Here is a 26,681-nt window from a genome sequence, read left to right as displayed (position 1 = left end):
TAAGATTTAGCATTCTGTAGTTGCTGGGGTCTTGAAGATGCATTTTGAATTAATCTGTTACAGCTAAAAGCTGGGGTTCTCTTCATGCTGCTAGAATTGCATGTGAGACCATCTGTTTTACTTAATTTATCTTTGCCAAGGGTGTGTTTATGGGACGTTATTGTATTGGAACAGTTAATTAGTTTTATATATATATTATTTTCTTGGGTATTTCGATAGAGATACTGTTAAGTCAATTATTTTTATTTTTGTCTATATTTTAATCGTCGTACAAAAATAAAGTGTGTTTTGCTTAAAGTTGAGTAGTTTGAGCAATTGAATTGCATCTGGAATGCAATGTCTTACGTTTAGCCTAGATCCTAACTTTTTCTTATTTTAAAGCTATCTTCTTAATATATTTTGAGGAGGTTTGGTTTGGTCCAGAACGAATTAGGAGCTCTTGTCAGGATCAAAATCCCTAATTCCAGGTAGGGTTCAGGATTGTTGGACTAAAAGTGTTGGTGTTTATTTTGGGTTTGCATTTGGCTAGTTTAGTAAGGTGTGCCTTGTGTAGTTAAGAGTTTGATGGAGTGGAGGAAGTCATTTCAGGAGTTTTACAGAAAGTGAGCAGGGGAAAGCTTTTGGAATTGGCAGACAAGCTGGAGTTGGGATTGTCTTTGTCTGTTCGAAAAGGAGAGGTAATTGCAGCAATAGCTCGCCATTTATGATTGCCAGAAATGCCATCGGAATCATTGGAGGTGGTTAAAATTCAATTGCAAATGAAGCAGCTTGAACATGAAAAGGAAATGAAACAGTTTGAATTATTATTGAAAGCAGAAAGAGAGAATAGCACTAGCAGAGGAAAACAGGAAGGGAAATACTAACCCTGGCAGAATGAAAAGAAAACGAAAGGAAACCCTAGCAGAAGAAAGGGAGAAAGAGAGAGAACTTCGGAGGTTGGTACTAAAAACTCGAAGTCGATTTAAAATGGTGGAGGTAGAATTGAAATGTAGGAGTAGTGATGAGGACAGCGATAGAGAGCACTCCCAACATAGCAAAGGCGTGATGTGGATCTACTTAAATATGTCCAAGTGTTATCAGAGTTTGAGAAGGATGCAGAAGCCTTTTTCATTTCTTTTGAGAAAGTGGCTCAACAAATGAAATGGCTGGTGACAATGTGAGTATTATTGATCAAAACAAAGTTGGTAGGTGAGGTATTTGCATCACAATCAGAAGAGGTATCTGGGGAGTACAAGGAAGTGAAAAAAAGCCACCTTTAGTGCATATGAGCTAATACCAGAAACCTACAGGCAACGTTTTGGTAATCTAAGGAGGGAACCTGGTCAAACGTACATTGAGTTTGAAGGATAAGGGCATTGAAAATAGACCAAACATATGACATTCTTAGAGAGACGATTATTTTGTAGGAGTTCAAAAATTCACTTCCTGATGTTGTGAAAACTCTTGGAAGAGCAGAGTTAAGACTGCAAGATCATCTGCAAAAATGGCAGATGTTTGAGTTGGCTCATAAATCAAAGTTTGGCTTCTGACATGAATTGTAATGTGTGAGGGTTAGAAGTTGGAGAAAAGAGAAATCCGCAGGTGATGAGAGAAAAGGAGATCTCAGAAGATGGTTTACCACAGGGTAGAAAGGAAAACCCATGAGTGGGGAGAAGCGAAGTTAAAAAAAACGCTAAGATGTTTTGAGATACAGGAGCAAGTCAGTCTTCAGTGAGAGATGAGATATGTAATTCAGAAGGAGTATTGCCAGAAAAAAATGTGATAATATGTGGAACTCGTGATGAGCAGTTTTCCATGATATAAGTAAGGTTGGAGAGTCTGAAAAGTGAAGTGGTGGTAGGAATAATAGAGATGTTCTCAGTTCCAGAAATACAGTTTGACTTTGGTAATGATGCAGCTGGATCACAGATGGGAGTGAAGCCTATTGTGGTTGAAAAGCCAGTAGAAAATCGGGCAACTGAGATGTTACAGGAAGGACATACTGGGATTTTTCTTGACTCTGGTAAAAAGGTCACAAAGCTGCAGCTGGAAACAGGAGGAGAATAAAGATAAGAAAGTTGAAGTTCAATTATCAGAAACAATATTTGATAAAATGGTTGAGCAAAAACAAGACTAGGTGGAGGACAAAGTAGATATTTTTAGTTAAGAGAAATTAGATGAATTACAACAGAAATGTGCAAAACTGAAACAGTTGTATCAAAAAACAAACACAGAAAATCAGAGAGTGACATCCTGGGATACAATCTTAAAAATGAAGTCTTGATGAGGAAATGGAGACCATCGTGCATTCAGGCAGATGAGAACAGAAGTTCAGAAAGTTCTATTATCGGTGGGTTATAGAAGGGAGGCGTTGTGGATAGCACATGAATTACCATTAGGAGATCATTTAGGAGTGAAGAAGACAAAGGCCAAAATACAAAAACAATTTTTTGGCCTGGACTACATAAAAAAATGGCACTGGTTAAAACAGCATGAAGAACCAAGTTCAGTTGATTCTGAATTGGACATTCCTCAACTTGAATTGGACAATGAGAAAGTTCTTAAAATTTGGAATAAATGATTGAGTTACCTTCCAGAGGAAAATTGAGATGACTTGAAATAGTTATTACAATCACATGGAGAGATATGTGGAATAAGTTGGGAAGTACTAATTTGATTAAGCATGATTATAGATATAGGTAATGCTGTTCCAATTAAGTAACATTCTTTTTGACTTCACCGTCTAAAGTTGGCACAGGTTCAAAAAGAGATTGAGCGCATGTTCAAAGACAATATAATCTAAGTGAGTTGCAGTAAATGGAGCTCACCCATAGTTACGGTGCTAAAACCAGATGGTACCCAACAATTGTGTGGACTATCGTAAAGTCAGTGCAGTTAGAAAATCTGATTTGTATCCTATTCAATATTTGGACGACTGCATTGAGAAGGTGGGACAAACGACTTGTATTTCAAAGTTGGACTGACTCAGAGGATACTGGCAGGTACCTTTATCCAAAAGAGTAAAGGAAGTTTTGGATTTTGTGACATTGAATGGACTGGACCAGTTTAATATCATGCCATTTGGTATAAAAAAAGTGCCTGCCACATTTCAAAGACTAACCAACAAAGTAATTTTGGGATTACCCAATTGTATGGTGTGCATCAAAGATCTGGTGATTTTTAGTCACAAGTGGAAGGAACATTTGGAACATCTATCAGAATTGTTCAATTGATTTTGGGAGGTGGGATTGGTGATAAACATGGCTAGGAGAGAGTTCACAAAAGCCCGGGTCACATTCCTGGGCCATGTCATTGGACTGAGATAGATATCCCCACAGGATGTGAAAATAAAGGTTTTGGGGAGTTTCACAAAACACTGATGAAGAGGGATTCCTGAGTGATTTTTATCGCAAGTTCATATTGAATTTTAGCAGTGTGGTTGTTGTACTGACTGACTTGTTGAATAAGTGCAGAAAATGTCAGTGGATGGAGGAATATTAGAAGGCATTGACAGCCTGCAATCTGTGTTAACCGCTGCCCCAGTGTTAGCCACACCTAATTGTGCAAAGCCATTCAAGATGGCTATTGATGCGAATGATGTGGATCTTGGTGCTGTACTCTCGCTAGAAGAAGATGATGAAAAAATTGACCTATTGGGTATTTTTTCAGAATATTGAATAATCATCAACAGAAATATTCCACTATTGAGAAGGAGATCTTGAGTTTATTGTTGGCGTTACAACATTTCAACATTTATATTCCCAGTAATTTGTCTGAGACAATTGTGTATATACTGATCATAAATTTTCCCCATAACTTTAAGGTACTAAGGATAAAAATTCCAGACTATTTAGTTGGAGCTTATTATTGCAGCCATTCAATTTGGAAATTATACTGGTTTCAGGACAAGAGAATGTAATTGCTGATGTGTTGTCGCGACTTTGAAGGAAGACGGAGGCATTCAGTGGCAGGAAACAACGGACTGAAACGGACTGTAGTAGTCAACATTTGCCTCCTAGCCTATAATGTAACATATATATGTATTGTAGTGTACTAATAGCGTAAGGCTAAAGATTTTTTAAAATATCAAGCCAGTTTGTATATTGATGATTCATTCATTTTTATGGTGGGTGGTGTGATGATACTGTAGCTTTGAGATGTATTTTGTCCTGGCTTCTTTTTGAAGAAAGATTGAGACAGAGGTGCCAGAGCAAGCTGCTTAAAGCCATTCAAGTAAACAGCTTGTGAGGTCTTTAGTTTTTTTTAAAAAATTTGGAACAGTTGAAGCAACCTGAAAGCGTGGAGTCAAGCTCCCACAGAACCAGGATTTTTAGTTTTAGCTTTCTGCAGTTTCTGGAGTCTTGAAAATGGAAGCTCTCATTCCTCCCTGTCTTGCAGCTAAAAACTGAGATTCACTTCCTGCTGCTAGAATTGCATCTATTTTACTGAAGTTGTCTTTGCCAAAGATATGATTACAGAATGTAAAGATATTGGAGCAGTTAATTAGTAACAGTTAATATTATATTTTTTTGTTAGGGATTTCAATAGAGTTACAGTTAAGCCAATTTTCTTCCTATTTTGTCTGTATTTTAACTGTAGTGTAAAAATAATGTTTTGCTTTAAGTCAAGTGGTTTGACCAATCGAATTGCATCTGGAACGCAACGACTTACGCTTCTTTAAAATAAGAAAAGGTTAGGGCCTAGGCTATCATCTTAACATATTTTGAGGGAGTTTGGTCCATCACAACAGATCTTGAGGATATGGTGCTTTGTACAGATCTTTAGCAAATGCCAAAAACAGGAAAGGTTTATTAGCTTCTGACAAGAGAATGACTTTACTTCCTGAATTTTGTTTCTATCTAATTTCCAGATTTGTCATTTTTCTTTGTTTTTTGGTCATTGTAAATTACTTTTTTCCTCAAAGTTTCATTTTTGCCTTTTCTCAATGTGCAACTGCTTGTTGTCTACTCTTTAGAATCACCTCCTGTCCAGGGGATGATAAGGTCACAAAACTTAAAGTGACAATGGTTGCTTGGGATCGTCATGATGACAATGTTATCACCGCAGTGAATAACCATACACTAAAGGTGTGGAATTCATATACTGGACAGTTGCTGCACATCTTAATGGTAAGTGGTATCCAACAACTGACAAGGGCATAGTTAAGATATGGAGTTACATCAATGACTCAGTGAATGATTTGATGCTGCCATGCTTTTCTGAAGTTTTGAAACTAACAAAGCCCATCTGTTGGGTTTTGTTCTTAAGATAAATTAAAGCAAAGTACTGCAGATGCTGAAGATCTGAAATATAAACAGAAGACTGGAGAAACTGATCAGGCCTGTGGCAGCATCTATGAAGAGAGAAAAACCATGTTAACAGTTCAGTCCTGATATAATACGTCTGAACTAAAAAGTCATATGAGGCTCAAGATATTAACTTTGTGTTTCCCTCCACAGACATGACATGCTGAGTTTATCCAGTACTTTGCTTTTATTTCATTTAATTAGGTTGTTTGTTTGAATTTCAGCTTTGTAGTAAGGTTTAAGATCAAGAACATGATGTCTTGCACAACTTGGAATAGGTATAAACCCAATGAGGTTGCAGTCTTAGCAGTGCTATCGGATGGTTGGAATCTGGTGGCCTGCTGTCTCACTGCAAAGAGAAAGACAATGGGATTTGGTAATTTCCTTGAGGCCAGTTCAAATTCATTGATGGAGTCCTTGGAATCACAATTTGTAAACCTGAAGAGAAACTGAAACACAGCCTGTTTTAAAGGCCAAAGAGCAGAAATTATTGTCATGCCTATGTGTGTGTGCCTGAAATTGCCTTATCTGGAAAGCCTTGAATATTGTCGCAATGAATGGTGTAAAAATCTTGATTTATATTGCCATTGTGAAAGGTTATTTGAGTGCTTTCATAATACCATGCTAATGAGCACAGGACACTGGAATAATGTTAAATGCTGTCTCTCTTTGTCCATCTCTTCTTGCACATTTTCTCCCTCAAGCTCCTTTTCTTTGGTTTTGCTTTATTTCTAATCTAACCTGTTTATTTAGTAACAGTTCTTTTTCTGCCTCTTCAAAATGTATCATTTCCTTCTTGATCCCAGCTTTCATTTTGATGGTGGAAGAAGCAAAAGAAATTAAAAGAAATTAGCCTGAAAGATTGAAGATTTTTGCCTGTTTGTGAATTGATTATTAGAATTTAAGTTTGATCTAATTAATCATACAGATTTGATTGGGTTAATTTTTACTTCCAAGCAAAAATTATTCTGTGGCATAGAGTACATAAACTGCTCACCCCAATTATAGCTGCAGAAAGTTGTGCTTTTCACAGTCAGGATTTCGTATAAAATTTCAACTGAACCGTAGATGTCAGTGATGGCTTAATTGATAGCATTCACCTCTGAGCCATTAGATTGTGGGCATAATTTCTCTCCAAACTGTTAAGCATATTGAAACTTAACACTTCACAGGCGCTATCAGAGGCGTTGTGTGTCATTTGAAGTATTAAACATGAGGTCCGTCTGCTAACTCAGGAGAAGATAAACAATTACATAACACTGTATATGTAAGATTGGGGAGTTTTCCCAACACCCAGCAAATATATATTAACAAAGCAGATTAATTACAAATTCAGCTGCTAGTCATCTAGATTTTCAAAGATGCGAGCTATTTTGACTTCAAAATGGCATCTGTGATGCACATGTCATTTTCGTGAGTGATTGGCAGACTTGCAGGAAGAGTTTACAGACAATATATAAGAGTAGGCAAATTGTGTAGTCATTAGTGCATAATGCTAACTTGACACTAGTTTTCTCACATTGGACTCAATAAGTGTATCCTAACATCCCATCCTTTTTGAGCAACCACTTTTTTGAGTTAGTTACTGATTTATTTTGGTTAGCTGTTGCTACAACTACAGAAGTGTTTGATTCTCAAGTGCTTTTAAAGTTGCTGAAGTCCACGAAATGCTGAAGGACTTTGTCCTGACTTCAATTCTCCTATGCAAACTATTCACTTCTAGACATAGTTGCAGCAGCATCCAATTCCCTCGGGCAACAATATGGCATGGAGAAAAAAAGAGAGGTGATGCAGAACATCTGAAGCTTCTGGATAAAGTGAGAAGTAGAAGGTTCTCAGCAGGAACTATACCCAATCCAGGGAATAATTCCTGTACTTGATAAATTGTATTTTGACGTCTGCATGAGTAAGGACATCCTTAATGAAAGTTGTCAACCATTTCAGCTACAGCTCCAACTACAGAACGGGGAGAAGACAACTTTGTTAGTGGCTGTAAAGTTGAATGTAATTATGAACATTAATACGTTGGGCTCCTTCCAGGCTGGAAGAGATGATATAAGCAACGTCTCCCCAGTTTGTGATCCACTATTGCATGATTGAGACCCTGTACTTTAAGAGACTTGAATATATTTCATTCTCCATTGCCAGAGAGAAGCGGGGCAGCAAGCATATGGCTTCACAAAATGTGCAGGGTTCCATTTACTGCATGTATGTCACCTTCTGTGCACTGCCTGTCAACTCTGAGATGTACTGCTACCGAAAGGGATTCCAGTCCCTCAACATCCAGCTGGTGTGCGACCATACACAGCCTGTCATGCAGGTCAGTGCCTGGTATCCTGGCAGGAGTCATGATGTCTTGATTTTTTGTTTCTTATTTGTTCATGGGATATGGGCATTGCTGGCAAGGCTAGCATTTACTGTCCATCCCTAATTGCCTTGAAAAGGTGACAGTGAGCTGCCTTTGGAAAGTGGTGCAATTGTGGAGTGTAGTACATCTAAAGTGCTGTTAGAAAAGGAGTTCCAAGATTTTGACCCCACAACAATGAAGGAACAGCAATATAGAACCAAGTCAGGATGTTGTGTGGCTTGGAGGGAAACTTGCAGGAGGGAGTGATCCTATGAATTTGCTGCCCTTGTACCCCTGAGTAGTCGAAGTCAGGGATTTGGGTCAAAGGACTTGGTGAGTTGCTGCAATACATCATGAAGACAATACAAACTGCTGCCACTGTGTGCCGGTGGTGAAGTTAACGTTTAGATTGATTGATTGGGTGTCATGGGAAACATTGACCTGTTCCCAGATTCTTTCGGCCCCTCCAAACCTGCCCTGCCATTTAATATGATCATGGCAGATCATCCAATTCAATACCCTGTTCCTGTTTTCTCAGTATTTCCTTTGATCCCTTTATCTCTAAGAACTATATCTTCTTTGTTGTAAGTGTTCAATGTTTTGGCCTCTGCAGTTTCCTGTGGCAGAGAATTCCATAAGCTGATCATTCCCTGGATAAAGAAAGTTCCCCTAATTTCTGTCCTCAAAAGTCTACCCTTTTATCCTTGGACCGTAATTCCTGGATCTGGAATTCAGGGACTGGACGCCTCTGTCATTGAAATCACCCTCGCTGTTTCTGCCATATCAGAAAACCTTGTTCGAATTTTATAGATTTCTGAGATCCCTCCTCATTCTTCTTCACTCCATTGAATATAGTCCTCAGTGTGCCATTCCAGAAATCAGTCTGGTAAACCTTCTTTGCACTCCTCAGTAGCTAGAGCCTCCATCCTCGTATAAGGAAATGAAAAGCTGCGCACAACACTCAGTGTGGTCTTAGAAATGCCCGTACAGTTGCAGCAAGTATCAGTCAAGTGGGCTGTTATGTTCTGGATGGTGTCACGCTTCTCGAATGATTTTGCAACTGCTGTCCAGGAAAGTGTGAAGTGTTCTGTCTCGTGACTTTTGACTTGTAGTTGATGGATTGGCAATAGACAGAAAGGGAGTGAATTACTTGCTGCAGGATTCCTAGTCTCTGAGCTGCTCTTGAGACCACAGTGTTTATATGCTGGTCCTGTTCAGTTTCTGGTCAATGGTAATCCCCAGGCTTTTGATAAGGGAACTTAATGATATTAATACTGCTGAATGGTGAGGGGAATTGGTTGGATTCTTGTTGGAGATGGCCATTGCTTAGCACTTGGGTGCCATTTATCATCCCAAGCCTGGATTTTTTACCTGCTCTAGATGCATTTGAACATGGACTGCTTCAGTGTCTAAGATGTAACAAATAGTACTGAATGTTGAGCGATCAGTGAATGACTTCCTTTCTGACCTGGTGATGGAAGATGATCATTGACGCACCGGAAGATTGTTGGGCCTAGGACACCTCGAAGAGCTCCTGCAGTGATATCCTGGGACTGAGATGATCGATCTTTAACAGCCACAACTATCTTACTTTGGGTTATGTATGACTTTAAATGGTGAAGGGTCTTCCCTCTGTTTCCAATTGACTTAGTTAGATTTAATTGATTCTCTAAGTCAATACTGTCTTGATGTCAAGGGCAGTCATTCTCATCTCACTTCTTTGGTGTATTGGAGCTGAGTGGCCCTGGCGAAATTTAAACTGAGCATGCATGAGCAGGTTATTGCAGAGTAAGTGCTGCTTGACATATTTGTCAGTGATCCCTTCCATCACTTGGTGATTGAATGGACCGGACCTATATTTCCGAGATGTTTGGAAAATAAGATGGTCTTAATAAGAGTAGATGCTGGGGAGTGGAGAGTTGTGCATCCTACCCTTTTTATTCGTTATTTCACAGGATGTAGGTGTTATCTAGGACAGCATTTTTGTTATCCATAGATGTTTTGGCGTCAGTTACTTTGTGGAAAAAAATTCCACAGGCTCACCGCCCTTGGGTGAAGACATTTCTCCCCATCTCCCTTACTCAGTAGGGGAGGCTACAGATGGCCTTGCTGGACAGTATCAATCAGAATTGGCCCTAGAGGCTCTCCTTTATACATCTAGGTACAGCTAGATAGAATGGGTTGAGAGGGAAGTGGAGGAGGCTAAGCTTGGTAAGTGCAGAATGTACCATCGCGCTTATGAGTTGTGTCAGGAGTGGTATGTGCCAGTGAAGTGCGAATGAGTGCTGATTTTTATTTTGCGTCGTCCTGATACAGGACTGCAGGGTTGTGTTCCACAGTGTCACTGCCATTCCCGTGAGGTAGTGCCTCAGTAATCTGCCTGATTAATTGATAGATGGATTGCTGGACTGCAACAACACCCTGTAAATATCACTGAACATTAGTATTGCAGCTATGTTTTCACTAGTTTGAGCTTGCATGGCAGTAAATTGAGCTTGTATTGCTTATGTTTGTACTTGCATTATAGCACAAGTATTTGATGCCTTCTTATTTTGCAATTGAAGATGAGGTGTCAACCATCAGATATTATGACCTGACAGGGCCAGTGAATTTGAGCATAATCTCAATGCTGAAAAAGATAGGCAGTCTTGTAAAAAGTTGGTGTGTAAGCTCATCATGTTTCTTGTTTTTCACCCAGGTTCAGTGGCAGGTCTATATTTCATTGCACAGAGCCATCATTCACTTTCTGTAGCCTGCTACATTGTGTTCATCTGAATTCACAGCAGCAGAATGCTGTGTGACCTTGTCCTCCAGCTAGCTGACTCTATACTACCCTTCATTTTGCCCTGGTTGCAGGCTGCTAGTTAGACACTTTGCTTCAGTTTTATCCTCTAAAGTGTGGTGTCAGTATATGATTTGTTAGCTGCAATTGGAGGTGATGAAAATTCTTCAGTGTTTTGCTGTTCCACCCCTTACTCCTCTTACTATTCTATGACTGCTTGTACAGATTGGAGTTCTTGGGTATTCAAAATAAGAAAGACATGAGCAAGATTATGGCGAGGGGAGACAATGAAATCAATACGTACATGCTTACACAGTTTGCAGGTTGTAGGTAAAGAGACCCCAGCTGGTCACTTCACTGCTGACCACTGTCTGCTGGGACAAAAATCTGTTCATAGCTGGTTCGGTCATGTCTCTGGTTATGCATTTCTTTTCTGTGCTGCACTGGCAACGATGCATCACGCAAAATGATAGTTAACCACTACAGCTGAAACCATGTGCTCCAATCTGGCTCAGGAGCTTCACTCTGGAATGGCTAACTCTGCTTTACTTGCTACAGAGGAAGATATTGGGTGGGGAAGGTGTACAACTCACTATCTCTTTTTTTCTGAGCCACTTTCTCAGTTAGCTGAGTTTTTTGTTTCTGCTCACCTCTTCCAATGCCTTTCTAAGCAATCTGCCTCTAGAGGTCACAGCCATTGGTGACTGTTTCCCTGTTGTCGGTGTTAACTTCAGTCATCTTTATTTCCCATTTGTCTATATTCACCATAGTTTTACCATCCCATAGGGCTGCTCTCTCATTAGAGAGATAGAGAGACGATTGGTGGTGATTTAACCTGAGGGCTACCATGCTTCAGGTGAGGGCAGACGTTGAGAAGGAGAGTCCTTTGAGATAACCTTGGCTGGTAATGGGAATTGAATCCATGTTGTTGGCGTCACATTACTTCATAAAGGAACCATCCAGCCAACTGAGTTAAACCTGAGCTAAGGTTGGCTCAGGGCAGGGGAAGAGGCCAGACCAAAAATGGAAAGTTCTGGGAGTGGGGCTTTTATAATCTGTAGCGATCAGGGGGATTAGGCAGAAGAGGTCTGGGAAGTAGGTGGCCTCTTCAGAAGAACTAAATGCAAGTAGTAAGGTAAATTTTTCTTTTGTGTGTTTGAAGTTTGTTTTCTTGATCAGAAGTTTAAAATATGCTCAAAAAGAAAGCAAAAAAGCCTTCAAGCTCCTCTAAGAAATCTTCAAAGTAAATGATTTTCCTGAGATCATTGAAACAAAACACCACCTTCAACACACAAACAGAAGGTACAAATCATTGAGATTTTCACTTCTTGTGAAGCTGACATTGTCCTATGCACTATTTCCTTGAATGTTGGAGTGAGTTCAGCACCGGAAAAAATGTGGTAAGATTGGAAATTGGACTATCTAAAGCGGCGGACAGATTACGTTATTAGCTTAGGACAACAACTTGGTATTTTACAAATTTGTGCTGAAATATCAGGAGATTGCATGCTCTACCTTCTCACAGACAGCAAATAGACCAGTTCTGATATGTTGGAAGTTCTAATTTATAATATCGTACTTGGAGTAAAGATCAATGCATCTCTGCCTTCTGTGCAAAACGTTCATGATTATGCCGCAAAGTGTGCACCAATTATTTACAAGTGGCACAGCAAGAATTTAAATTTGTAGATACTAGGTCATTATAGAAACATTCCTGGATAAATTGTATAAATTGAGTTTTCCTATGTTGGTACTAGATGAAAGTGAAGTCACCGTAGTCCTACCACACCATAGGGCTGCTGTCTTGGAGAAAGAGGACTGATGGTAATTTAACCTGAGGGTCACCACAACCCAGGGGAGGGGAGAGGTTGTGAAGGAGAGCAACCTCCGCTGGTGCAGGAATTGAACACACATTTTTGTTGTTACTACATCACAAACCAGCCAAGCAGCCACTGAGTTAACTGACCCCCTCCCCCACCCACTTAGACAAAAGCACTGACATTCAGTGCAACAAATACTGATTTTATACATCGCTTTGACCAAAATCTGAACCTGTTTGCAAGACTGTCTTTGCAGGAATTTTGAAACTGACTGCTCTCACAATAGAGACACAGTTGCAAGCAATCAAGCAACTTTGTTAACAGTGACCTTGGTTTATAGAGGATGGCGATATTTACATCAGATGGAGATTGTTATGCTTGGAAAGAAAAACGGAGTAGAAATAGTGTTGTGACTTGAAATCAAGCATTGCATTGTTTTTAAAATATGTTGGAATAGATGGTGCTTCAAAGCAAGGCTCAATTATGCATGATATTGAAACACTTCTAAGAACAACACATAATGTTCAGCAAGTCACCTGACCAAAGGTTACTTTAAAGAATTCATCAGTCACCATGTGATGCTGTGGGATTTCGACCACTGAATGAAGTGAGGTGGCTGTCAAGATACTTAATAAATGCACTTCGTGGCAAAAGTTGTAGCCAGTAGTTATTGCTGCACCACCTATCAGTCTGTAGAACTCTACTTTGTGCTTAGAGTTGACTCTACTTAATGCTTTTAGTATTTTTGCTTGGATTGCTCTTGTAATTTGAGAAGCGATTGCTTGGCTTTAATGACCAGTTCATTACAGTAATATTACCCTTAAACCAGTCAGCATTTTACTGCTCTTGCTTCCCATATGTTGAGTGTGTAGTATTGTAGGTGTCGCCTCAAAGTATGCTCCATTTTGATTTTATACTTTGTGGGGGGGGAGGTGATGGTGGTGGTGCCAGAAGGTGTCATGTTAATTAAGTTAAGGTATTCTTTATTTTTATCTTGGTCTGTTGTATGGCTGATAATCCTAGGGTGATATTTCTACTTTGAATGATGAAGCTTCAAGATTTCTGCTTTAACCCTGGTATTCACCAGGGAGTGAACTTTATTGTAGTAAGCATTGTGTATTGAGCAAACTGTTCAATTAGTTTTGGTGAGGATCGGGTTTAGCTGCTGTCAATGCTTTGATCTTGGATATCTCTCAGGCAAAGTTTATTCTGAAACAAGGATTTGGCTATACACGTAGTAGCATGTAGTAGCAGTAAAATTTAAGAAATATATTTTTTCTTTATCCTTCCCAGGTCATGATGTCTGAGGCTGGATGGCACCCACCCTTGTTAAAAGCTCTCAGTAGGCAAAGATGGTCTGACTTGGAGATTTTGCTGATGATGTTATGAAGGCCCTCATAAAACTGGTCCTTTTGCCTCTGTTGTGGAGCATAAATATTCAGGAGGTTAACTGGTCTTGTTTAAACTGAGAAACAAGGAGGAGAATGTATTCTGAACTATTTAGGTGGTTGATCATTGGGATTAGCGAGTGTTTACGGTGAAGCCTGCCTTGAGTTTTTAGCTCTGAGCTCCTCCTCCCCTGCCAGTTGAATGCTTTTCTCTGTGATCCACTTCTTGTATTGAAGTTTGCTGTTGTTCATTAAATTCCATGTTGACATCACTGTCCTGCATGCATGACTAACCAGCTACATGATGTCTGTCCATGCTTCTGACACAGAACTTGCCTGTCACGGAGTTGGTATCTTCAGTTTGTTAATTTTATTGTATATTTGCTTGGTGTGATGGGATCCTGTCCACTTGTTAAGTAGTGACTTTTAAGCACCTATTGAAGCAGATAGAATGTGGGAACTGCCCAACGTGAGGTCTGCAATGGGTGACCAGTGGATATTATCCCTCTCACCATTAGAAATAACCTGTGGCAGCAATTCTCTATACCAGTTGATTGGCTTACCATTCATAGCTATGCCTGTGGTGTGTTAACAAAACCAGAGGGTCCCGTCTATGGCATAAGCCTGTAAAAAGTCTATGGGGACTTTAGGGTGCTCAAACTTTAGGGTATCCTTTTCAACCCCGCCAGTTGGTTCAAGGAATTCAAAACAGTTTGACATCAGCTTAATTACAGAAGTTATCTAAATTGTGTCATATTTAGCCATTAAAATGAAATGAATAACTGCAGATTTGAAGATTTGAAACAAAAACAGAAATTGGTGAAGAAACTCAGCAAGTCTGGCAGCAGCTGTGGAGTCAAAATTGAGTTTTTGTTTTGAGTCCAGTGACTCCTTGCCGCAGATGCTACTGGATCTGCTGCTTTTCTTTCTTATTTAGACATATTTGTTTCTGGGCTTCAAACTAGATATTTTGTCTGAGTAATTCTTTTAACCTGCATTTTTGTATGTTAGAAAATAAGAACTAGAAGCAGGAGTAGGCAATTCAGCCACTTGTGCCTGCTGTGCCATTTAACATGATTGAGGATGATCTCATTTCGGCCTCAACTCCACTTTCCTTCCTGATCCCCGTAATCCTTTAACCCACTATTAATTAAAACCTGCCTATCATCTCCTTAAATTTATTCAATGTCCCAGTGTCCACTGCACTCTGGAGTATTAAATTCCATGACACTTGAGAGAGAGAATTTTTCCCTCATTTGTGTTAAATCTGTTATCCCTTAGTCTAAAACTGTGACCTCTTATTCTTGCCTGCCCCACAAAGGAAATATCCACTCTAGGTCTACTTTGTCAATCCCCTTTAGTATCTTGTAAACTTTAAATAGATCTTCTCTTATCCTCCTAAACTCCAGTGATTATAGGCCTAAATTGCTTAATGTCTCCTTATAAGACGAGCCCTTTCAACTCTGGAATTAAAGTGAACTTTCTCTGAACTGCCTCCAGTACAACTACATTCTTCCTCAAGTAAGAGGATCAAAACTGTATTAAGTACTCCAGATGCAGTCTCACCAATGCCTTGTACAACTGCAACAGCAGTTAACTACTTTTATACTTCATTCCTTTAGCAATAAATGCCTCAATTACATGCTGTACCTGCATCTAGCTTTGTGCAACTCATGCACGAGGACACCTAAATTCCCCTGTTTTGAAACATTTAGATCTCTCAATTTAGATAATTTGCCTTTTAATACTTGTAACCAAAATGGATAATCTCACACTTATCCGTGTTAAATGCCCATCTGCCACACTTTGTCTCATTCACCGAACCTATCCACATACATCTGTAAATTTCTTATTTCCTTCATTGCAACTTACTTCTCACCTATTTTAGTGCCATCGGCAAATTTGGCTTCTCTACTTTCTAGATATTTTCTAATCAACACGTTCAGAAGTTTTATTACAAACCACTGAAGCAGGTGGGACTTGGATCTAGACCTTTTGGCTCTGGGGTAGGGACACTACCTCTGCAGCACTAGCACTAATCATGCATCCAATATCATTATCCAGTACCGTTAATATAGATTGCAAATAGTTGGGGCCCAAAGTTGTGGCACCCCTCTAGTTGCAGCTTGCCAACCAGAGAATCCTGTCTCCAAGATACTATATTGCTACAGCCCTGTGTGATCCTACATTGTGTATTAACCTTTTACGCAGCACCTAGTCAACTCCTGAGGTACCCAAAGAACAATGTTTGTCCTTAACTATAAGTTTCATTCATGAGTGTCAGGCTGTGTCAGTGTGCTGATGGACCTGTGTTCTGTATTTCAGGGAGCCAAACCTCCACAAAGTTCTTCCGAAGCGTCAGCCTGGGGTCACGGGCCTAGTTTCTGCATGTCACCATGCTGGAGAATCCAATTGAATTGTTTTGAAAATGGTGATTGTATTTGGCATTTACATTGACTGTAGCCTCTCAAAGTAAAGAAGGTTGATGAAGGCAAAGCGGTAGACGTTGTCAGTATGACTTCAACAAGGCATTTGACAAGATTCTGCATGTTGGATTGGTTAGCAAGGTTCGATCATATGGAATCCAGGGGGAGTTAGCCAATGGATACAAAATTGGCTTGAAGGTAGGACACAGAGGGTGGTGGTGGTGGAAGATTGTTTTTGGACTGGAGGCCAATGACCAGGAATGTGTCGCAAGGCTCGGTGCTGGGTTCATTGCTTTTTATCATTTATATAAATTATTTGGATCTGAGCATAGAGGGTATAGTTGATATGTTTGTAGATGATACTAAAGTTGGTAGTGTAGTAGATAATGAAGGAGGTTACCTCAGAGTACATCGGGACCTTGATCAGATGGGCCAATGGACCAAGAAGTGACAGATGGAGTTATTTAGGCAGCTGTGAGGTATTGCATTTTGGTAAGGCATACCAGGCAGGACCTTTACAGTTAATGGTAAGATCCTGGGGAATGTTGCCAAACAGAGACCAAGTGGTGCAGGTGCATAGTTCCTTGAAAGTGGAGTTGCAGGTAGACAGGGTGGTGAAGAAGGCATTTGACATGCTTGCCTTTATTGTTCAGTGAATTGAGTATAGGAGTTGGGACATCATGTTGTGGCTGTACAGGACATTGGTAAGGTCATTTTGGAATACTGCATTCAGTTCTGGTTACCTTGCTATAGAAAGGATGTTAAATTTGAAAGGGCTCAGAAAAGATTTACAAGGATGCTGCTGGGCTTGGAGAGTTTGACCTGTAGGGAGAGGCTGAATATGCTGGGGCATTTTTTACCCCAGAGTGTTGGAGGTGGAGAGGCTGAGAGTTGTATAAAATCATGATGGGCATAGATAAGGTAATTAGCCAAGGTCTTTTCCACAGGGTAGAGGAGTCCAAAACTAGAGGATATAGGTTTAAGGTGAGGTGAAAAGATTTAAAAGGGACCTGAGGGGCAACTTTTTGATGTAGAGGATGGTCCCTGTATGGAACGAGCTGTCAGAGGCGAGTATGATTACAATATTCAAAAGACATTTGGACAGGTACGTGGATAGGAATGATTTAGAGAGATAAGGGCCAAATTCTGGCAAATGTGACTAGATCGGTTTAACATGTCTGGTTGGTGTGGACGATTTGGATGGAAGGGTCTGTTTCCGTGCTGTTTAACTCAATGACTGGGCGAGACTTGTGTAGATGTTTGGCTGCCTTTTTTTTTAGCATTGCTGCTAATGAGTAGCATAGGCTGAAAGCAGGAAACATTCCAAAGCACATTACATCAACCTGTTGGACACCGGCTAAGCAGCATCAAGTCTACAAGGGAGAGTGAAGTGTGCCAATGAATGTGATATGATCTGTTTGGATAATGTCTTTAATGGGGTTGAATAAATGGCAGTATATGCAAGCTGTGTGATTTGTATGTTGAAGCCAGTAGCAGTGCTAAGCGTGTGAGGGTAAGATATGACCTTGAAAATTCAGAAGTGAGCACGTTCATTCTCAACCCTTCAAATCGCCTGGGAAGATTCAGTCACTGGGTGACTAATCAGATAAGAGAGACAAAATCTGAGAGGAGCTTCATTTCTAGTCACAGATGCTGACTTTACCAAATCTGAGATTGGAGGAGCAGTGTGGACAGGAGAAAAGGATCTTATATTTGGACAATCTCTTCTGGCTAGTTTTGCAGTGATAATGCAGGAGACTTTGGCTGTGTCATTACTGATTGTTAGAAATCCTGACTGGCTTGGGGGGAAGAAACATCAGCCTATGAAGAGAAGGGATTGTTCACTTTTGTGGCGATTTTGAGTGAGGTGAGGGCTGTGCCCAAAGTCTCGGCTGGAGGAGGGAGGGTTGGGAGTGCTGGATGCGAATTTAGGTATTTGGGGGCTGGCCTAAGTCTCAGCCGGAGGGGGTCAGTAGAATCCTGGGCCCAGGTTTTGCTATGGGGTGGAGGGTGTTGCTGAGTCCCAGTCTCAGCTAGTGGGAAAGGGGATTCATGGGTCCTAATCTTTCTGGGGTAGGGGGTGGGTCTGGTCAGTGGTCACCCCTGGAGTCCCAGTGGGACCTGGGCCTCTGTCTTGATTGAAAGGAGTTTTGGAGGGGTGCTGGGTCTGAGTGTTGACTGGAAGGGCTTAGTGTCAATTCCTGAGTCTTGGCCAGGGGTTGAGGTTGCTAGAACTAAGTCTCAGCCAGTGGGTAAGTGGATAATTAACTCAATGTTACTGGAACTGAAAAGTGGTGCTGTTTGGGAATCAATACAATAGAGGCGTCTAGGTATTTGTGAATAGGAGTAGGAGTGGTCCATTCAGCTCGTCGCATCCACTGCACTATTCAACATGAGCTTGTCTACGCCTCTCAAAGCTATACTTCCACTCTCTTTCCATACCCATTCACACTATAAGTTTCTGGGAATATAGAAACGTAAAAATAGGAATAGGCAATTCAACCCTTCCATCTTTCTCCACCATTTTATATGATCATGGCTCATCCTTTACCTCAAGATTATATGCTTACTTTCTGTCCCACACTGCCTTTAATGTCTAAAAGTTCATCATTCTCTTTCTTGAATATACTCAGTGATCCTGCCTTAACAGCCTTCTGTGAAAGCAAATTCCACAGATTCATGACCCTTTTGAGTGCAGAAGGTTCTCCCCATCAAAGGTCAAAATGGCCTACTGTATATCAAGAGACTTAACCCTTTTTTCCAAATTTCGAAGCTAGATGAAATCACTGTAGCCAGTCTGTCTGGCATTGTCAGAATTTTATACACTTAAATGAGGACTCCCCTCCCCATCCAAAAATCATATAAACTTCCAGCGAATACAGACCCAGTTGACCTAATCTGTTAAAACCCAAAAAGAACAATGGATGTGAAGAGAATCAGAGTTCATGTTTCGGGTCTGGTGACCTTGCCTCAGAACTGGACTGGACCTGAAACGTTAACTCTGATTTCCCTGCACAGATGCTGCCAGACCTGCTGAGCTTTTCCAGTAATTTCTGTTTTTGTTTCTGTTGTTGACCCAGTCTTCTCTTGTCCGACAAAACTGCCAGCCCAGAATTCAGTCTGGTGAGCTCTCGCTGCACTCCCTGTACGGCAAGTATGTTTTTTTCTTCAGTAAAGAAATTAGTTTTTTGATTACAGAAGGGAACTGAAGGGAGCAGCAGTAGATTCTGAGATTGGGGAAGTGGAGTTTGGAAGAAGGGCCTATTTGTGTGAGTTTTTGAGAGAGGCTGACAATGGGTATGTGGCTATGTGAAGCCAAATAATGTTTAACTGATATTTACCTGAAATGCTTGGGAGCCCTTCAATTCAAGATTACTTGTCAGATTTTCAATTGGAAATTCCTGTCCTCGTTCATACTCTTCTAAATTATAATTATTTAATATAAATGTCAGTTTTAGACTTTTTTTCTTGATTGCATTTTGGAAACATTTATAGATGCCAAGTTTAAAGTAATAATAATACATGTATAGTCTTTAGTGTTTGTGTTGTCTTTGTCTTTGCCAAAAAGAAAAACCTAAAGAAAATTCAACACAAACACACATAAAGATAATGTCATTCCATGACGAGGTTATCTAATAAAGAAGTTAATGAGGATGAAAAAGGAGCCCCTGCAAATGGAAAAATAACCTCCAAAAATAGCCCAAGTGAATGTGTCAGAAAGAGCCCTTAGACTGATGGATGAGGAATTATTTTGATTTTGGAGGAGTCACAGCTGTAAAATTTAAGTAGAAATCATCATTCATGGACTGTAGGTTTGTGATGCATTGAGTGTCTATTGTTGCAGTAAATGGGATATGAAATTTGAGGATGCACTTTGATTTTGTGTTGGTTGTCGTTCCAACTCGTGGTGGCTGGCATTGACTACAGTGTCAATCTGTTACCACTGCCTTCGCATGCTTTGTCTGAAGGGTCTCCTGGACCCATGTGGATAAAGACTTCTCATCTCCTCTGACACCTGCACAAAGTCATCTCATCGTGTACCAAAAAATCTTGGGACTTGATTTCTCTTATTGCACAGTAATTGGCTCCCATTGCTCTTCCAATAACACTTGCAGCATCTGCTCTAGCCAAAATAATCCAAGGTTCAGTGTGTGATCAATCTCAGCCACCTCCTGAGATCCTCAACGTGACAGATGCAGTCTTGATTCATTCTGTGTGATATTGAGAAGTGACCTATGGCCGTGAACCCAGAAAAGGCTGTGGAACATGACAGCATCTCAGTTTTTGAACATTCTAGCACAAGTGTTGAAGACTTGTGCTCCAGAAGTTGTCCCACTCATAGCTAAGCTAATTGCACTGCCATCTACCCCTCAAAATGGAAATTTGCTTGCGGTTGCTCTGTTCACAAAAAGCAGAATAAATTGAAACCAGCCAGTTACCATCCTATCAATCATCAGTGAAGCAATGGAAAATGCATCGACACTTGTGGCACTTACATAGCAATAACCTATTATACAATTATTTGGTCATGCTCTTCCTGCGTGGCTTTTTGCTTCATTACAGTCTTGGTGTGAACATGGACAATACAATTGAATCAGAAAGTGAAAGTGACTACCTATGACATTATCCAGCATTTGATAGAGCGTGGTTCCCACAAAATTGAAGTCATTAGGAATTTTGGAAAACTCACCAGATGTTGGAGTAGTATCTGGTGCAAAGGAAGTTAATTATTATTGTTGGAGGCCAGTTATCTTGGCTGCGTTGGGGTTGTTGGGATCCTATGACCAACCATCTTCAAAAGTTTCATCGCTGACATAACCTTCTTCATAAGGTCAAAAGTACAGATTTTGATAATTTGACTGTGTTCATTATCATGAGGATTCCAGAGATTGAAGCAGTCATTGTCTGTGTGCAGCAAGTTCTGGACAGCAAACAGGGTTGCGCTCACAGCGGAGAGTAACATTGGTGCCACACAAGTTCCAGGTGCCGGCCATTTCCAACAAGTGAGGATTCGATATCTCCGCATGACTCTCCATGGCAGATTCATCGATTCCCCACCATCATGGGATTGCCATTAACTGAATTAGTTCAACAATATAAATGCTGTGCAAGAGCAGGTCAGAAGTTTGGCACAACATCGTGGGCCGAAGGGCCTGTACTGTGCTGTACTGTTCTATGTTCTAAGCCGAGTTTTCTGTGCTGAGTAACTCAGCAGCCCCCGCCCCCACCGCTGTCACCTTCCAAAAAAGTGTGTCCAAGATCTACATGCTACAAGTCAGGTGTTTTGTTAAATACTGTCCACTTGACTGCATTCAACAAGGCTGGCACCATCCAGGGCAATGCTCCTTTTCATCATCCAATCAACCACCTTAAATATCCACTTCCTTCACCACCAAGGCACAGAGGTGTCGGTGTGCATCATCAGCAAGATCCACTACAGCAAACCATCAAGCCGCCTTTTACAGCATCTTCCAATCCTTTGACTCCTGCTAGCTGAAAGGGAAAGTGTACCACACATTTGGGAACGTCATCTACAGATACCCCTCCGAGCCACACATTATTCTGATTTGGTACTAAATTGCAACTCGTTGATTATTCCTATGTGAAAATCTAAAACATTTTTATAACAGCACTGTTGATGGAAGTGCACCAGATGGACTGCAATGGTCTAAGAAGTTGGCTCACCATTACCTTCTGGAGAATAATGTTGAGAATGGGCAACAGTGACACTTTTATCCTGTGAAAGGATGAAGAAAATGTGTTGAAGGGTGGTTTTAATTGGTGCTGACCAACCAAATTACGTCCCTCAGCAGAGGCACATAGCTTCTTGCTAATGCATTTTATGCTGGCTGTTGTAGGAAAATTCACACACTGTACAAAATTGGCTTGCTGCTTAAATCAGAGTTGGTGACGGCATGTTAATATTGCATAGTGATCCCAATGCTTATTTTAAGGGGCTTTTAAATTTGGCTGCATTATCTGATATTTGTCTCATTGCTATTTCTGGGAGCATGCTGTGTGTGAATTTCCTGCCAATTTACTTGCTTTACAACAATGATTGTACTTTATTGGCTGTGATGCACTTTGTGTCCTGAGGCTTTGAAAAATGCTATATAAATGCAAGTTTTCCTTTTCTTGTTTGAATTGAAGAAAGTTCTAAAACACACAGGATGAAACTGGAAATGGCCCAAATGTTTTAAAAAAATGACTTGCATTTACTATGGTTAAGTTCAGCAGCAGCAGTCAGCATCTTCAGAATAAGACTCATTTTGCAGTTAACTCAGAAAATGTACATAATGGAATCTATAATTTTAAAAATATGATGTCTTCTCTCCCATAAAATCTCTCCTTTTAATCCCATTATGAATCTGCACTTCCTATTTATTTGCCCATCTATTTAATAAATTACATAAAATATCTCCACTAAGATTAGGAAAGATGATTCAGATATCTAATCTGGGCGTAAACACTTGAGGCACGGTTGCTTGAGATATTTTAAAAACTTCAGAGAATCCAATAGCTGCTACCTATGTTTAAAACACTGCTTTTACATTTCTGTGGTATCTTTAGAAGAGCAGGGCCACCCCAGACCACCAGTCCCACTCTTCCCCATTTTATTATTTCAACAAATCAAGCAGCAGGACTTCTATGAATACTCATGTTTTTAATTTCTGCATTACATCTGTGTTTGAACACCCTTTAATTTCTATCATTTTGCTCTATTTATGTTGATCGACTATAAAATGGTGATATGCTGTTACAGTTGTGCATGACATAGTTTAGTAGTTAGAATGGATTCTAAATCAGACTTACTGAACTACACTTAGCACACTCAAATATTCACAAAAATGAATATCTGAATATCATGGGTTTTTCTACTGAAGAAATCAGCTATTGAGCATTCAGTATGGTTAAGCCAGAAACTATCAACATATGTATGGTAGGCACCCATGTAGTTTATTCAACAACTGCAAATGGCTCAAGTGCAGCAAAACAATATTGCTTGTGTCAGGACTGTAAAATTATTGTAACAGTTGCGTGTCTGGATTGTAGAGGAAGAGAAACTAGTTTAATTGAGCTAAGATGTGTCACAAGAACTTTGTGAAACATTAAGATGGTCAAAAGTTGTAGTAATAAATGATTTAATTTTAAATGGTATTCTGATAAACTTCTGTTCCATTTTTTAGGGTCACGAAGATGAAGTGTTTGTTTTGGAGCCACATCCATTTGACTCCAGAATTATTTTGTCTGCTGGCCATGATGGCAATATCTTCATTTGGGACATTACTAAAGGCATGAAATCTCACCATTACTTTAACATGGTAAGTGTACTAAGCAGGATGCGGGAGGGATTCAGCATTTATCTTCAGTTTGGAAGAACTCGAATTTATTTGTCTAAGTGAGATTATTATTTTTACGAAGTACGATCTTGCGTGATAATAGGGACATAGGAAATGAAATGAAGAGTAGGTTGTTGTAATAGCTTTCCTATTCAATAAGGTCATGTCTGATCTCTTTGTGGCCTCAACTTCATTTTACTATCTGCTTCTATCACTCTAGACTCCCTTGTCTGTGGAAAATCTAACTAACCCTGCTTTCTGTAAATTCAGTGACCCTGGCTCCATGGTGACCCAGAGAAAATTCTTTTCATCAACTCTGTCTTAAAGGGAGTTCTTTTATTCCTAAACAGTGTCCCTCTGTTCTAGTGTTCCTAACAATAGGAAACATCCATTTGGTTTTCACCCTATCAATTCAATAAGATCAGCACTAAGCCCTACTGGTATAGCCCAACCTATTTAACTTTTCTTCATAAGGTAAGCTGTTCATTCTCAGAATGGATTGAGTGAATCTTCTCTACCACAATTGTATGCCTTTCAAACAAGGAGATCAAAATTCTGGAATACTGTCAGATTTCTTCCCACTAAGACCTGGTGCAACTGCAGTAAAACTTCCTACTTTTATATTCCATTCTTACTATAAAATGACTACTCTATGTCTAACTTATTAATTCTTGTTTTTTTTTTCAAATTTTAAAATGCATTAATGTAGGTTTAAATTACCTGTGTTATGATTCCTCCTCAGATTGAAGGCCAAGGTCATGGTGCTGTATTTGATTGCAAATTTTCACCAGATGGCCAACACTTTGCTTGCACAGATTCACATGGGCATCTGCTTATATTTGGGTTTGGATGCAGTAAACTGTATGAAAAGGTAATCATTTGAGTTGCTTTGTGTTTTAATCTTTCAATTTCTTTAATTTTAATTGGCAAAATCTGCATTTGCTCTGTTTATCAGATGAAGCAAGCCAAGTAATGTTTCTTTATTTAATATAAAAGCAACATAATAGGTGCTGTTTGGATAATAGTTCTTAGCAATTTCACAATTAGCAAAGGAAGAAATTGTTATTCTTGTTTTTGAATGCTGTCTGTAAAGCATATTTGGAAGATGCATGTACGTTGATTTCAGGTAAGACCAAGATGAGTCTTGCTTGTGATACTCCGCTCGAATTTTATACTTGCGTGTCTGTAATAACGACTTACGCTGGTACAATATTTTAAACATAAAATGTAACAGAGTGCCTCATAAAGGAGCTAACTGTACACGTATCAGAGGCTTTAAAAGACTTTGATGAAGAAAGGCTAAAAGGTAGGTCTTGTAGTTTTTTAAATGTAAGGAAACAAGTTAAAATAAAAAGACTTAAGCATACTGGGGCCAAAATAGATGAAAGCTCTGATATCAAATCAAAAATGTCAGAACGAACTGCACAGGAATCTAGAGTTAATAGTTAAGATGTTGGCATTAGCTGTGGAGGGATTTATAAGCAAGGATTTGTATTTTAAGGTGACAGTGCCGCATAAAGGATTGCTGAACAAAAGGAATCCTGGGGTTTAGGTGGCACAGTTTTGAGGTAGTTGAAATTTTCTACAAATCAAGAATGGCCTCTTAGATGATATGTTTACTGGATTATATTTCTTGATGAGTTGTTGCTCTCGAGAGGGCAGATAAAACTTTGACAATCACGGTTTTGTAGTTACGTGAAAATGGCTATCAATAACTTGTAGCAAGAATGATGAATGCTGACTGATGCAAGTAATTTGGCTTGGATAGCATTTTGTTCCAACATAATTGGGAATTACCATATATTTAAGTACTCTTACTTATGTTCAAACTAAAAAGATCATCAAATGCAAAACTGGATAATTAAAATAAAAACCAATTGGAAAAAAAATTGAAAAATGAAAATATATTTGTAGTACTTACCAAGTGTTTTGTTTGCCTAAGCATCATCTATTTGACTTGAATAGTAGAGATCTTGCTCTGTACAGGAACAATCATGTAAAAATATGAAATAAAAACAAATTGCTGCAGAAACTCAGGTCTGGCAGCATTTGTGGAGAGAGGCAAAGTTAACATTTAGAGTCCAGTGGCCCTTCTTCAAAAAGTAAAAACATTCTTTGCTTGCAGATTCCAGAACAAATGTTTTTCCATACTGACTATCGTCCCCTAATTCGTGATGGGAACAATTTTGTCTTGGATGAGCAAACTCAACAGGCTCCCCATCTCATGCCACCACCCTTCTTGGTGGATGTGGACGGAAATCCTCATCGAACAGAATACCAGCGATTGGTGCCAGGTCGTGAGAAATGTCTAGATGAGCAGCTGATACCACAACTTGGATATGTGGCAACAAGTAAGTGGCTTAGTTTGGTCCCAGGTCTTAGAAAGGTCTTTGAAAATGGTGTTTCAGTATTGCTTCTAAAAACTGAATGATTAAGACCAGAAAATGGTGGTTGTGCTATGTTCCACCTACAGGATTCATTGCAGCGGCTTTGTTAGATTTTACGACAAGCATTATTAAAACCAGTGACTTGTAAGTTGGAACAATAAATGTAACAGATGCATGGGAATACCACTGGAACACCCCTCCAAGACCCTCATTATCCTAAGTTGAAATGATATCAATTCAATGAGGAATGCAGTGTAGCATAATAGGAGCAACACCAGGTATAACTAAAATAGAATGCCAACTCAGTGAAGTGATATATCAGGTTTCTGAACATTGGAATTTCTGAATTCTGAACATTCTAAACCTTGGAATTTGCATGCGACAGACCTAAATGATCTCACAGCTAGCAGGTCAGAATGAAAATTCTGTAGCCTTGCTACATCTACCACCTGAAAGGAAGTGGACAATTAAACAACTCATGGGAGGAGACGGAAACTCCATGGTCATTCCCAGCCTCAATGCAGAAGATGGCAGAAATGTTGACTGATCCATTTCAACCATCACGTAAGGTCCGTGTCATCACAGATGCTGGATTTCAGCAGATACAGTTCGTACCATGTGGTATCAAGAAACAGTAATACTGACTGATACTGGTGATCATTTCAAACCTAAGGTTTCTGTGAAGGGTCTTAGGCTCAACCATGTTCAACTGCTTCATCAATGATCTTTCTTGCACAAGGTCTGAAGCAGGAATGTTTGGTAATTGCGATGCTCAGTACTATGTGACTGTTCAGACACTGAAACTGTCTGTGTCCAAGTCCAGTTTCAACAAGACTGCACTGGCACCTGGTAAGTGACAAGTAAGATCTGTGCCGCGAAGTTACCATGCTCACCAAGAGAGAATCT

At 39.8% G+C, this 26,681-nt stretch overlaps 1 protein-coding gene across 5 annotated transcripts in view; it reads left to right on the top strand.

Moving 5' to 3' along the window:
* The window catches only part of LOC109910422 (bromodomain and WD repeat-containing protein 1-like), a 179,286-nt gene that overhangs the window by 46,704 nt on the left and 105,901 nt on the right, over positions 1 to 26,681 (top strand). For all 5 annotated transcript variants that reach the window (XM_048602760.1, XM_048602761.1, XM_048602759.1 and 2 more), the window contains exons 14-17: positions 4,955 to 5,108; positions 23,236 to 23,370; positions 24,131 to 24,259; positions 25,514 to 25,739. In XM_048602760.1, the coding sequence (XP_048458717.1) occupies positions 4,955 to 5,108; positions 23,236 to 23,370; positions 24,131 to 24,259; positions 25,514 to 25,739 (644 nt within the window). The remainder of the gene's footprint in view (positions 1 to 4,954; positions 5,109 to 23,235; positions 23,371 to 24,130; positions 24,260 to 25,513; positions 25,740 to 26,681) is intronic.

The sequence above is a fragment of the Rhincodon typus genome, chromosome 11 (genome assembly GCF_021869965.1).
Source record: "Rhincodon typus isolate 14 chromosome 11, sRhiTyp1.1, whole genome shotgun sequence".
Classification (NCBI taxonomy): Eukaryota; Metazoa; Chordata; class Chondrichthyes; order Orectolobiformes; family Rhincodontidae; genus Rhincodon; species Rhincodon typus.
The sequence above is the reverse complement of the archived record's forward strand: the minus strand, read 5'-3'. Positions and strand labels throughout refer to the sequence as shown.